Source organism: Hipposideros armiger, unplaced genomic scaffold (genome assembly GCF_001890085.2).
Source record: "Hipposideros armiger isolate ML-2016 unplaced genomic scaffold, ASM189008v1 scaffold_459, whole genome shotgun sequence".
NCBI classification, from domain to species: domain Eukaryota; kingdom Metazoa; phylum Chordata; class Mammalia; order Chiroptera; family Hipposideridae; genus Hipposideros; species Hipposideros armiger.
The window spans coordinates 1,309,031-1,324,190 of record NW_017731809.1 but is presented as its reverse complement, the minus strand read 5'-3'; the positions used below and the strand labels follow the sequence as shown (position 1 = coordinate 1,324,190).

The 15,160-nt window shown below is 39.7% G+C and overlaps 1 protein-coding gene across 1 annotated transcript in view; it reads left to right on the top strand.

Moving 5' to 3' along the window:
- SLC46A3 (solute carrier family 46 member 3) overlaps nt 1-13,558 on the top strand; it is a 21,903-nt gene extending 8,345 nt beyond the window's left edge. Inside the window, exons 3-6 of the mRNA XM_019666074.1 lie at nt 2,882-3,752; nt 5,385-5,468; nt 10,645-10,801; nt 12,719-13,558. Coding sequence (XP_019521619.1) covers nt 2,882-3,752; nt 5,385-5,468; nt 10,645-10,801; nt 12,719-12,803 — 1,197 coding nt within the window. The 3' untranslated portion in view covers nt 12,804-13,558. The remainder of the gene's footprint in view (nt 1-2,881; nt 3,753-5,384; nt 5,469-10,644; nt 10,802-12,718) is intronic.
- Nucleotides 13,559-15,160: the final 1,602 nt, after the last annotated feature.

Sequence of the window (15,160 nt, the reverse complement as noted above, 5' to 3'; positions counted from 1 at the left end):
CATCTGGGGTTGAGAGATATATAATATGTATATACTCATATACATAATTACTGATCTGATCTAACCTATTTTTCAAATATTCAAGTTTTCTGAACCCTGTCACAATGAGGTACACCTACATACTTCTCTCTGGCATAAGATTAATCTCTAAAGGATCTCTTAACAAAATGAGGAGGCTGTGGGAATGAAACTTTTGGCTAAGGGTGAAGAGGTAGAAAATTCTAGGCATGTTTGTTGACTTTTGTGGAGGAAGGAATGTTTAATCCCCTTACCACTCCCTCCTTCCCTTGTTATAATAAATTATTCATTATGAAGTGTTCAATTGGCCATTGGGGTCTATTCTCTTCAGACAACTTTCAATATAGGGACTTCGCTAGGGAGGGGGATGGCTTAGGACTACCCAATATAGATCATGAAGTTGTCCTTGCTGAAGAATTTATATATAAACCTTTTTATAGCTGACACAACCCCTTGTTACCAGCAGATAAGGAATATTTGCTTTTCAATTGGAATTAATATCTACATTTTGGCTTGTGAAATTGTGACTGCTTTAACCTTGATAAGATTTTCCTTAATTTACCTGTCTCAGGACGTCATCATTCTGTTCAAACTTGGGTAGCAAATATCACTTCCTTTATTCTGCAGTCTCCCACTTACCCTTATATATTACATAATTCTCCTGAGTTTAAAAGGTACACACACAACTGTGTCTCAACTTTGACTTATGGTTGAAACATGCTTGGAGTTTGTCTTTGTTAAAATCTGTATTTTGAAGCATAGACTTGAGACCAGGAGAGCAGCTTGTGGGAAAGATTGGGTTAGGAATGAGAGCAGATGGAAAGGAGCCAGGACTGGGGACGGTGGGGAGAAGTGGGAGGAAGAGCCCCAAACCAGAACTTCTTGTTGGGAAATTGATCCATTTATTTATTTACTCAATAAATATTTACTTGATGGCTACCATATCTGTAGGAGATACAAAGAGGTGCTCAGCAAGTCTGATTTAATAAAAAAAGAAACAGCTAAAACTGATTAAGCACTTATTATGTATTTGGGCCTTGAGCCCAGCACATTATAGTTAACTTTACGTGTAATTCTCACAAGAGCCTCCTGTCAGATGAAGAAGCTATAAAGAGAAATAATTTGGTCAGGATCACACACAGGTAGCAAGTTCCAGAGGCATGTTTTACTTGATTGTTCATTTAATCAATACTGAGTGTCTCCCCTGTGCCAAGCACTGTTCTAGAAGCTGGCATACTGTGGGGAGAAAGGCCAGGTTCCAGCTGTCCTGGAACAAAGGTTATAGTGGAGAAGGCACACAATGAGTGGAGCAATTCCAATATCATGTCTTGTCCAGGAGTGGTACGTCTCTAAGAAAAAGATGGCAGGATAAGGGGAGTTGGGTGGGGTCAGTGGAATTGCTTTGGATTGAGTGTGTGTGATCACAGGAGGCCCTCTGAGGAGATGACATTTGAATTGAGGAAGTGGGCTGTGTGACAGTCAAGTGGAGGAGAGATCAAGTACAAAACCGAATGAGCATGGAGTGTCTGGGGAGTGGCATGTCGACTGAGAGGAATGAGGAAGTGGAGATGAATCAGAGAAGTGATTTTGGGCCACCCACGCCACTGCAAGGAGTTGGATTTATTCTGAGGTAAGGACAGCCATCGGGGGATTTTGAGCAGAGGAGTGACAGCAGCTGATGTGTGTTTGTAAAGGTCATTGCAATTACTGTGGAAAGATCTGTCTGGATTTGAATCCAGAGTCATCTGACACCAGAGCTCAAGCTCTTAATTATGCAAAAATGTATAACTGGGGAATAATTGTCATGTGAGAAGTTTCAGAGGGAGGAGAGATTACATCTGTTTGGGGACTCAGGGAAATCCAAGATGGACTGTGCCTGGCACATAGAGAGTCTTCGGGGAGTGAGGTTGGACCACTTCTGGGCAGCCTTAATACCAGACTAAGGAGGGTGAACTTCCTCTAGCCGGCAGTGGGGAGATACTGAAGCTACTAGGCAAGTGACAGACATTCGGTAGTGTCTGTGCTCTGCAAAGTGAGAAGACTGGCACTTCGTGAGTTGAATAAAGAGACCCGTCAGGTGCCAGAGTGGTCCAAGTGAAAACTAATGAGAGTTGTTCCAGTGGCAAGCAGGATATGCTTTTAATCACTCAACATTCTTCCCATCAAATAACTAGTGTAACAGTTGTTGCAGCTGCTAATCTGTGTGAGTTCATAGTTGTTTTGGTCCTCAGGGGAGTTGAGTTTATCTCAGTCCTCAGTTCACAGCCTGCTACCATCTTTGTCAATGCAAAGCTCCTCTTGGGGTTTTATCCTAATTTTTAGTAAATAACAGAATAAGTTTCTCACTAATCTATTTGTGGAGACACATGTAAAAAGGACAACTGAGCTCTTCCTAAATAAATGTCTATCAAATATGACATTTGTTCATGATATCCATTCCCCTTTAGAGCACACAGACGTGTCGTGGGAAAGAGTAATGCTTTGATGTTAGAACAGCAATCTGACTCTTAGTGCCAGCTGTTCATACAAGAAAGAAAAAGCATGATATGGCCAGTCAGTCCCCAAGGCCTTGGGGTCTATGGATCCTCTATGGAGACAGACATACACCAACACACACTTCTATTTCTATGGGCTAAAGTCCCCACCATGGTACCTGACTATTATGACTGTGCACTGATGATGATGTCACTTCCTGATTTTGCTTTGGGAAGTGAATGAAGATTTAAGCTGTACCAAACCTACGCACCAGTGTCCCCATCCCAGACCTACTGGTGATGTGAAGAAAAGTATGCACCATGCTGTTCTTCTGTGCATTGTATAAACCTCTGTAAACACATTGTCATTCTTTTTTATTTCTTTGCAGGAAGTTCAGAAAAAGGTGTCTCTTTTTAATCTGCAGATGGACATAAGTGGTTTAATTCCTGGTCTAGTGTCCACGTTCATACTTCTGACCCATAGTGATCATTATGGACGAAAATTCCCTTTGATTTTGTCTTCTGCTGGTGCCCTTGCGACCAGCGTCTGGCTCTGTTTGCTTTCCTATTTTGCCTTCCCATTCCAGCTTTTGATTGCATCTACCTTCATTGGGGCACTTTGTGGCAATTCTACCACATTTTTGGGAGCTTGTTTTGCCTACATAGTTGATCAGTGTAAAGAAGAGAAACAAAGAACAATTCGAATAGCTATCATTGACTTCATCATTGGACTTGTTACTGGATTAACAGGACTGTCTTCTGGCTATTTCATTAGAGAACTCGGTTTTGTGTGGTCCTTTTTAATTATTACTATGGCTCTGACTGTGAACTTGATTTATATTTTATTTTTTCTTGGTGATTCAATGAAAGAGCCTTCGTCTCAAAATGTTTCCATATCATGTAGTGAAAGTTTTAAAAACTTATTTTACCGAACTTACATGCTTTTTAAAAATGCTTCTCGTGAGCGACGCTCTTTGCTCTGTTTGTTACTTTTCACAATGATCACTTATTTTTTTGTGATAATTGGCATTTCTCCCATTTTTATCCTCTATGAATTGGATTCACCGCTCTGCTGGAATGAAGTTCTTATAGGTTATGGAACAGCTTTGGGTAATATCTCTTTTTTGAGTAGTTTCCTGGGAATATGGTTGTTTTCTTACTGTATGGAAGACATTTCCATGGCCTTAATTGGAATTGTTACCACCATGGCAGGAATGGCTATGACCGCTTTTGCGAGAACAACACTGATGATATTTTTAGGTGAGTTACAAATGTCGCTTTAGAACTAACTGTGTATTTGAGGTTTATATAAAATGAATGAGTCTGTTGGGTGAGAAACTTTAATATAAAATTCTCTATTTAATGCAGCTTAGTTCAATTAAAGGTAATTTGTTAAAAGCTAGTTTGCCAGAAGCCAAGCACCAATTTGCTTAAAATAATTGACAGAATAAACCATAATTTTCCAAATTTGCCCCCGAAAAAAATTGTTTTATGGAACATTGTTCTTATGACTCAGTTCTTCCACACAGCTTTCACCAAACTGAGTATTTCTTAAAATGCTGCTAAGAAGACTACTTCCCAGTGTGGGAATGGAATCAATGGAATTGTAATAGATAAGTATGATATCAGGGGTGGGAGGGCAGTAGATGGGGGAGGGGAGTTGTTTCTGTGCGAAGGGTGAAAAGGATAACTATTGCATTGTTCTGTACACCTGAAACTAACAATAAAAAATAAAAAAAATAAAAAGACTACTTCCCATAAAATTTTAAGAAACAAATTTATTAGAAAAATTCATACTCATTGAATTTATTCAGGAAGAAAATTTGTTAAGACAAGGCTTTGCCAATTGATCTTTCAGCAGCAAATTGGTCATTTCAGAAATTACTGTTTGGCAAATTGGACTGCTTCCTTCACTACCTGCCTTGTACGTGGTTTTCGTAGGGCTTGAGTGACATACTGCATTTGAAAGCGTTATGAGACCTATACATTAAGACCTTGGGAAAGGCCCGATTTAGTCTTCGCTACAAAGATAGTGTTAACCTCTTGCCACCTTGCAGGGAAGCAGGGTGACCGAACAGAATTGGGCTTAATTTCCATCTCTAGCACTAGGTGATCTGGGAAGATTAAGTAAGTACTCCGAGCCGTCATTTTTTCATCTGTAAAATGGGCCTAGTACTACCTACTGCAGAGGGTGATAATAACTATTAGGCGAGATTACTGTAAAGCAGTGAGCACAGTGCCTGGTAGTCAATAAATGCTAGTTCTCCCTTAGAGCTGCCAAGGCCAAGTAAGTTAATATATGTGGAAGCACATTGAAAACTTTAAAGTGACCTGCAAATGCAACATATTACTATGTTATCATATTCTTAAAAACACTACTGATTAAAAGGGTCGTCATGTAAGGCCAGAGGCAATTTGTGTCCACAAAGTTATTCAGCCACAAAGATGAACAAGCAAGAAGAGAAAGAACCAATTTATCAATAAACAAATTAATATAATAAACGAATGTTAACACCCAAAATGCCAAGTCTGAAAAATCAAAAACAAACAGAGAAAAGTAATTAAGTCACAACTTGCTATGCAAGAGGTTACTACACTAATGCAGGAAATAGCAGATAAGTCTCAACTGGCAGATTATATAGATTGGACCTAAGACTTCCATGAACTCTTGTTCTCTTGTTCTTGGCACTGGAATAAGAATTTACAAGTAAACTAACCTTAAACTGACTGGTCTATAGTCTATCTTAATTCATTAAATAGACTTCTACAATTAATTTACTCTTTAGATGCAATGAGTTAGGATGCTTATAGAAAATGAAATATTTAGAGAGAAAGTGTTTCACATTTAAAACCGACTGTTAGTTTTCTGATTTCCAACCATTTCTTTCACAGTCAGGCTACCCTTCCTTTTCACTATTGTGCCGCTCTCTGTTCTCCGGTCCATGATGTCAAAAGTGGTTCTTTCTACTGAGCAAGGTGAGTTGAATTTGCTTAAGGAATGTGATGAATCTATAATCTGTACCAACTCAAATCTATGTACAATCAAAGTTTGTTTCTTCAGAATTTTCTACAGCCTCTTTTCTGTGTACACTGCTTTTGAACTGAGTGGTAAATTCTATGTTAGGAGGCTTCTATTCAGGCAAGGGAGGCCCTGCCCAGGGCCTCATGCTTTAGCAGGCTTGCTCTGGCCAGTCCCTGCCCCAAAAGGCCAGATGGATATGCCCACAACTAGACTACACTTTGGGTCTGGGTCCCCGTAATTCCCAGACAAACACCTCTGGGCTCATGTCCACTGATGCCTGCAGACCCTTTCTCTTGAGGCAGGACTGGGACCCCAGTGTGCTCACCTCTAGACCAACGGGGTAGCAAAGCAGGGACTCTTTATAGGAGGTCTAATCCAACCTTGGAATTGCAGAGCGGAGTGTGTACAGCCATGTGGAAGGACTTTCTGAGCAGGATGGAGAAGAGGCAGGATGCAGCTGGGACTGAGGCCTGGGGCCAGCTCTCCCAGTGCTGTCCGAGTCCCACATGGAACTTGGAAAGGTCTGAGAAGCCTAAGTTTGTGTCTGACCTTCCAAATCATAGCAAAGGTATATTTTTCAGAGTAGGGAGACAGAACATATCTCAGCTAAAGGTTAGTCAGAATTATCTCTTAGATACTCGGAATATAATATGTAGCTCTCTAATTGCATCCTTATGCTGGGCCTGAGTCGGAGTCCTAGCAAAAACAGGCCCCACTCAGCTGGTTCAATAAAGAGATGTTAATGCAGCCCAGTAGAGAGGAGTGGAGAGTGTGGAGGCAGCCAGAGAGGAGGGCACACATAGGCGGGGAGCAGAGAAGAAACACCACAACCATTCTCTCCTCTTTCATCCCATTGGCCAAGTGCAACAGGAAGTCGGGCCATCAAGGAAGTTCAAGTCATATAATCAGTGGGGTGAGCCTCCCCAAAACAGAGTAGGCAGAGAGAAACAAACAGTTGAAGGGGAGAGCAGCAAATCATCAGCACAAAAGGCAAACAAAAATTAACTTTCTAGTTAGAACTAGTTACTAGTTAGATATCAGGCATATGGGGTTGACCGCCTTCTCCTTTGTAGCACAGGAGTATCATTAGACTTTGGAGCTTTCTTTTGTTTCATGTCTTAGCCTGGTGCAAATGTTCATATTAATTGTTTATGAATAATTCATAGTTATGCTATTCTATTTATGCAGTGTAGTCAACAACTGGGGAAGAATGCATAATTCAGTAAATTAAAAAATATATTTCTTGATTTTTTTTCCACTCATGAGATGTAGCTGTATATTCACACAACTGTTTATAGATTATGTGGTGATGATTAACTGGAAAACCACTTAGGAATATAAAAATGTGTAAGTATAATGTGTAAAAATCTACTTGCTTTCTTGGATTATGCAATGGTTTCTTAGATATGACACCAAAAACACAACAACAAAAGATAAAATAGATAGGTTAGACTTTATCCAAATGTAAAACTTTTGTGCTTCAAAAGACACCATCAAGAAAGTGAAAAAAAACCCCAAAGAATGGGAGAATATATTTGTAAATCATACATCTGATAAGGAACTTGTATCCAGACATATAAGAACTCATAAAACTCAACAACAAAAAGATAACCTAATTAAAAAACGGGCAAAGGATTTGAATAGACATTTCTCCAAAGAAGGTATACAGATGGCCAATAAGCATAGGAAAAGATGTCAACATCTTAGGCATCAGGGAGATAAATGCAAATCAAAACCACAATGAGACCCACTAGGAAGGCTAAAATGAAAAAGGTGGTGTTGGTGAGGATGTGAAGAGATTAGAACCCTCATACACTGCTGGTCAGAATCTAAAATGATGCAGCCATTTTGCAAAATGGTTTGGTAATTCCTCAGAAAGTTAAATAGAGTTACCTTATGACTCAGCAATTCCATTCCTAGGTGTGTACCAAAGAGAAACGAAAACACATGTCCGCACAAAATCTTGTACACAGACGATCATAGCAGTATTATTTATAATAGCCAAAAAGTAGAAACAATGCAAATATCTGATGAATGGATAAACGAAATGTGGTCTATGGAATATTATTTGGCAATTAAAAGGAATAAAGTACTGATAGATGCTACAACATGGATGAACCTTGAAATCATTATGCTAAATGAAAGAAGTCAGTCACAAAGGGCCACGTGTTATATAAATGATTCCATTTATATGAATTGTTCAGAAAAGGCAAACCCATAGAGACAGAAATTAGATTAGCGCTTTCCAGGGGCTGGGGAGAAAGGGACTGTTTGCTAATGGGTACAGAGTTTCTTTTTGGGGTGATGAAAATGTTTAAAATTAGACAGTGGTGACTGTTGCCCAACTCTGAACATACTGAGAGCTACTGAGTTGTACAGTTTAAAAGGGTGGGTTTTATGGTATGTGAATGCTATCTCAAGCTGTTTGGGAAAAAAGAAAAACCTACCTGCTTTGACTTAGAGCTAAAATAGATGTGTTTATTTTTGTTTACATTTGGTTTCATTTATGTATAAAGGCTTTTAAAAAGTTGTTTCATGCTGTTAAATGTAGTGACATTTTAAAATGTTTCGTTTACATTTTGGCATTTCCTATTCTGGATTGTGATAACTTTATGAATTGTGATTCCATTGTTCTAAGAGTATAATTACTTTGTTCTTAACTGCAAACTAAGAAGTCCTTTTATGGTGTTGACATTTCCATAACTGAATATATTCTCATCCTTTGTTATTTGTTTAAAATGGGATATTTTTGTGAAAATATGCACTTTAAAATACTCAGAGAAGGGAAACCTGCAGAGGTTCTCACATGCCTCTCACTATCGCTATTATCTTAAATAAGAAAGGGAAGAAAACTGATTGAGGTAATTATTTTGAAATCTCTGTGCTCTATATAGCTGTGAGACTTATAGCTAAAGCCACCTGGACTACCTCTCCCATCACCTGTGTATTCCCTGTAATTATCATTGGAACACAGTAAAAACAGATTGACGTTTGAGGTCTATTGGACTAAAGAAAAGCTTAGCAAATAAACTAAATTGCACTTATTTAATCCAGTTTACCTCTGACCACTATTAAACACGTTGAACTGCTCAGGGCAGTCCAGCAACAAGCTAAAGCTACTTCATAATGACCTGGCTGTCAGGACAGACATGGCACCGCCTGACCAATTTTCTGTCAACAATGGATTGGAGCCATTTGCATAATGGGACTGAACTATGTAGTCTGTCCTCCGTGGCGCTGTGCCTGGCTGTAGCAAGAGACCAGAAATGTAAGAAAATCATAACGTAGTTAGACAAGTGGGATGCCTTCCTCCTAATCAGGCTGACTTAACGTATTCCAAAATCATGAAGGCAGCAAGTCTCTGTGCTACTTGGTGATTGATAGCTGGGCTCTTGAGTTAAGCTTTTACTCATTCATTTGACAAATACATACCGTGCGCAGGACAGCTGGGCCCTGGGGACACAGTAAACAAAGTCGATTTGCACTTGGCACTGACAAAAGAAGGCATACACAATAACACAGTATTCTGCAGAGATATATTTATGTTTTATGAACATGTGTCTTATCATTCAATGAAGAATTTGAAGCAACATATGAGAAAACATATATTGGAGCAAAGAGTTTAAGTAGATAAAAATCGGTTCATAGTCTGAAAGGCCAAGACCATGGAGGAAATTAGAAATAGACATATGAACCATAACCCAGTTATGAAGGGTGACCCTCAAGCTTGCCTTTTCCTATCAGTCCAATCAAACACAATTTTTTTACATGATGTGCACTGTTTGTAAGAGAAATGCACTACAACTTATCTTGGAAAAGTAAACTTGACAAACAGAATAGGGGACAGCACGTTGGCTTCATGACAGGGTCTGCAGACACGATGTGGGAACTTACACCCAGGAAATCATAGAGGGCTGAACATGGTCACAGATTTTTTTTAATGTGCTGATGAACAATTTGACAAAGAGAAAGAAAGGTGCACCAAGATGACAAGCCTGACTTTCAGAAGTCTAACTCTTTCGTCAGTGTGGTCTTGGATTCCAGACGAAAGTAAAAATTGGTAGAATAATGGCCATTTCTCTCTGTTTATGAACTTGGACTGACCCTGCAGCCATTCTCTGCCACTTGAACAATGTTCCACGGCCTTCCCTTTACCAAGCTTGGTGCGTGGCAAGTGTGAAGGGTGGCAGAGTCCCCACTCTTTTTCATGTGGTAAGCCACCTCAGAGCGGAGGCAGGTTAGAGGGAAAAGTATGTTATAAAGAATCACTTAATGTCAAACTGTAGCATAACCTTCACTAGAGCACAGAGTTATTTGATGAGTCAAACATAGATGAATCTTGTGGGGACTGAATTTTTTTGTCACTTTGGAGGGAGGGATCAAATTCAAATTGTACAGTGTATGATAAGAAGATCATCTCTGTCTGCATCTGCCACTCTCACCCAATCTAAGGATTATCTTCCCTTTCAGAAGGCCTCTGGGGGTGGGGAGGATTTTTCTGCTGGGAGCCATCTTGCCCATATGGGGTGTGTCACAGATTAGCATGGGGACACGTGGGGCACATCCTCTTGAACATCAAGGGTGGCTGTGGCTATGCCTGAGATTGTGGCAGAGAGGGGAGACACTGCAGATTTCAAATGTGTCAGCCTCTTTACTTGTTAGCTTTATCCTATTTACACTGGAACTATTATGCATTGTTCTATGTACGCCATTTTATATAACGGACTTGAGCACCCGCAGATTTTGGTATCTGTAGGGGTCCTGGACCTAGTGCTCCACGGACACTGAGGGACGACTATAGTTAAGTTTGGGGGAATCAAAATTTAAGTTATACGCGGATGTTCGACTGTGCAGAGGATCAGTGCCCCTAATCCTCACGTTGTTCAAGGGTCAACTGTATTGTTTTCGACATCTCACATCAAGTCCAAGGAGAACCCCTGATTTCAGCTTCTTCTTCCACAAAAATGGATCACTGACTTCTCAGGGATTCTGAGGGAATGGCCTTCACTCACCAAGCAGGGCCCCATGTTTGCACTTTTCAATGAATAACAGCTTTCTCCATTAATATTGGTTTGTCGCTGTGTAACTCAGCCTTTTCTTTTTCTCCCTCTGTATCCTGACCCCAAACAGGTACCCTGTTTGCTTGCATTGCTTTCTTAGAAACACTCAGCGGAGCCACTGCGGTTTCTGCTTTTAATGGGATTTATTCCGCCACTGTCGCCTGGTTCCCGGGCTTCACCTTTCTGCTCTCTGCTGGTCTGTTACTGATTCCAGGGATCAGTCTGTGGTATGTACTTATTTTTAATCATTTTATTGAAGGATAGCTGGATTAAATGAATTCCTAACCTCACTAGTAAAATTACATAGATCTGTCAAAGTTGGCCCCAGAATGTACTTTTCTCAAGAAATTTTAGACACGAAGGCATCTGTCAATACAGAGACTTAGGAAGGAAGAGACAGCGACGTGGCTGACCAGAGCTAGGAGAAAGAAAGGTTGGGTTAGATAGAAACTCTGAGAAGTTGCCCCCTGTCTCTTTAAATATGAACAATTGATTAAATTAGCATCAAGAATAAATATATAGATATTCAAACTATGATTGCCTAGAGTATACTATCCCCCAATGGTCAAAGACATACTTTAATATGGGTTCTTAGATAAATGACAAGAGCAGATAGCAGGCACTGAATATTAGGAATTCTTTCCAGAGAGCTGGCTTGTTTAATGACTCACTCCCCTTTTAAATGTCAAGATCCAAATAAATGCAAAGTACGAAATTCTTTTGATGAATAGTAAGTACATAGAATGAAGAGAGAGGCCAGAGGCATAAACATAAGAGAACTACTTATTTCTCCCCTTGCCTTTCATTGAACAAAAAGTGTAAGCTAACAAGGTAAGAGGTTGCTAAAAGGCCCAAGCAAAGATACCTGACACACTGTGTGGGGACAAAGCATAGAGCTGAGAGCTCACTCACCTGTCTCCACTGGGCATGACCAGTTCCACTTGGTGACAACACAGCCACGATGGAGGGACACAGGCAGGCTTCTCCTCAGCATGGTGGGGAAGTGGGGTGGCTGTGAGTGAGGGGGGACAGTACCTCTGTGCACAGGCTGTAGGCATTCTACTGGGCTGTGAGGTCCCCAAGGGCTGGCCCACATCTCACTCATAGCACGACCTCAACGCGTATTGTCTCAATTCCAATACCTAGGTCTGTGTAAGGCCATTAAACAGTAGTAGTTACAGTTCCTCTGTGATTTTCATGAAAGCTGGTTTTTACTAGGTATGTTTTTGAGAAAGAGGCTATTCAGCTATTGAATTGGCAAAGTTAAAAGTACCTGCTCTGCTAATGAGCACGCAATGAGACAACCATCCTTATATGCTGCTGGTAGTTGTGTCCTCGGTGCTGTCATTTTCAGAAAGCAATTCATAAACAGGTATCAAAAGCTTTTTTAAAAAGTTCATAGTATTTGACCTGGCTATTCCTTTTAGAAACCTGTCCGAAGGAAATGATCAGTAATGTCAAAATTTTATATATAAGGAGTTCATTATGGCAAAAAAAAAAAAGGTAAATGACCAAAATGCCCAGTAATGGTTTTATAAAGATGATGCATCCATATCATGCAAAATGACTTTAATAAGAATTGCCTAATGGGGAGTAGAATAATAGGTACTTTTAATTTTAGTCTTCATATATTTATAAGTATTCCATTATGAAGACATACTACTTTTACAACTGGAAAAATTAGTGCAGCTGGATAAAAGGTAGTTATCCTTTTAATAATGCTTCTAATAATGTAAATGTAGATGGTCTTCTGAGATTTTTTTAACCCTGTACTGTTCAATAATTTTTAAATTAAAATTACATCTATTGTAATTATTTCCAAGTGGCATCTCTGCTAGCTGAGTTATAGCTATTGAACATGAACTTCAGTAATAGCTCTAGTTAGAACTATTTTTTTGTGGACTACACAGAGTAGACAGGTGGACAATTTAGGGAAATGGAAGAGAAGGAACTCTTATACATTTTTTATTCTTTTCCGAATGCTATGCATGAGTCTGTTGGAGTCAAAATGCCAGTATGTTCCTTCCATGCATAATCTGCATAATTTATTAGAAGCCATGTAACCAGGGAAAAGGTGGAATACAGATTATTTATGAATGTATTGCCTTAATCACAATTTTAAGATGTCTTGTTTGCTTTTGCAGTGTTGTCAAGTGCACCAGATGGAGAAGGAAAAGAGAAGTACTTCTCATCCAAGAAGAATCCAGTGACGACACTTCGGACAGATAATTAACTGTCGTTTCAAAAAACAAACAAATGCACATATCATATACTCTGACTTCTGAGACATACAAACTAGCTCTTAGTACTTCATGAACAATCGATGTAACGGGTCCTCTCTTCTAGGAAGGGCCTAGAACAGCCCCTGGCTCCCTCCCCATAGTACTGTGCACTTTGAGCACTTTATGAATATCGTGTACTTCCAGTACAGAGAAGAACAAATCTCAAAATGCTCCCCCTTTTGGATTTACAAAAGAAACTGAAACTTAACCATATGGGAGGGGGGGAGGTTAAGAAACTTGACAGGACCAAAAGCAATAATCTCCCTATATACTCCAGTCTCTCACCCTGAAACTAAGGAGAACGCTTTACCTCAATTTCTTCACCTGCAAAATGGGTTACTGACCTCTCTCAAGGATTTGGAAGGCATACCTGTTGAAAATCATGATGAATCATTCAATGATAGGAAAATAATAGAAGTTTCAAATATTTGTCATTTTACCTCTGCTTGGGTAATGCTTTGTTTTATAGAGGTACTATTGATAGTGCAAGTTTTTAGTAGCTACAAAATCCTTAAAATGGAAGCACTTTAAAGAATACATATTTTCACTTTTCCTAATGTTTCATCAGTGTCAGGCATGATAATATTTTTATAGGTAACAAAGGGGTGATTGAAAAAAAATAAGGTTATAAATAAAATTGTTTCTAAAGAAATGTAAAAACTGAGTAAACAGCCAATCATGAAGTAAAGAATTATGATAGCACCAATATTTGTTCCCTATTTCTTTCAAAGGGTATCCATTTCTTAACTGCCTTATACCCTTCCTGGGATCTACCCTGGTCCCTGAAAACATTCTTTCGTGCCTCCCATCTTTTGACACATTGTTCCATTTGTCCTTCCTCCCTCGTGACACTGAGATTTCCAAGTCCCAGGCAAACGCTGCTCCCTCTATGGAGCCTTCTTGCCATTCCCTCCCCACTGCAGCCCCTCCCCACTGTCCGAGCAGTGCCCACAGCTCTTCGTTTCTCCCGCCATCCTTGCGTTTCCCATGGCTTTGTCGTGTGTTTCCCCTGCTTGACAAGGAGCACCTTGAGGACAGGGACAGTCTTTGATTCCTCAATAAACGTTTGCTGAACCAAATACAAAGTTTTGTTTTTACTTGTAAAAATAATGTAAAACTATATATTTAATACACCAGGAGAGGAACCACTGATATGCTAGAGTTATTAAGCCAGCCTTGCAAATAAATTGAAAAGTATGCTAGGCCATGCACTTTTTAGATTGGTTTACAGTATTTTCCCAGGTCCTCCAATACCTCCCATCTCTAAGTTACCATATTTAATGACACAAATGCCCTGAAGGACAACTAGGTGACTAACGTCTCTGTCATCTCTTGAAAGCATATAGTCTTCTGTTTGATCACACTGCTTATGGTTTTTTTCTGTAAGGAAAGCAATGATTGCTTGACTAGTAAATAGCACTCATCATTTAAAATACTAGGAATTCTTGTTTCCAACACCATTCCTTTTAGGTTTGGCTAATGTCTTCTGAGCCTGGAGCCCAAGGAAGAACTGCGTGATGCTCAGAATTATTTATTTTTGTTTTCCTTCCTGTGCAACGCTCTTCCCAAACCAAAAGAACAAGTACTTTCCTGTTTACAAAGTGCTTTCTGCATCAACTAATTTTATCTTCTTAATAACCCTGTAGAGTAGAGCTTCATTTTCCTCCTTTTACAGACAGGAGGGTGAGTCCCAGAGACGTGACTTGACCTTTAAGCAGTAGCATTGTACAGGGATGGGCTTGGCACCACTGAGGTCCCTCATAGCTAGGTGGACATGTGACGCGTTTTAAATCCAATACCAACAATTGTGTCAGGTAGAGTATGAGGTGCCCCCAAACACACGAGCTCTGTCTGTACCCAACTACACAGCCTACAATATTGCCTTTTTTGAACTTAGAGAACATGGTCTGTGATGGCGTCCCTTCCAGCTCAGCCTTCCATGATTTTGCTCATTTCATCCCAACTGAAAAGAGCACAGGTGATGTTGTTTAATACATTGAAGGACTGACAGATGACTTCTCAGATGGGCAAACACTATTTGAGAGATGTAGTTAAGTACATCAGGGACTAGATTGAGGTGGCCCAGGGTAAAAATATAGCCTGAGTGAGCTTAGCCTTCTCCAAAGTGACTATCCTAACAAAATATTAGTAAATGTGATGCTGAAGAAACTAGAGAAACACAGCAGTGACAGGGGTATATGGTCAAGACAGAACTAGAAAAAAAACAAAAAGCTATCATCTAATGTCCCATAATGTGACCTTTGTATCTGATTATCTGAAGAAAGAATACTAGTGGATGACTTG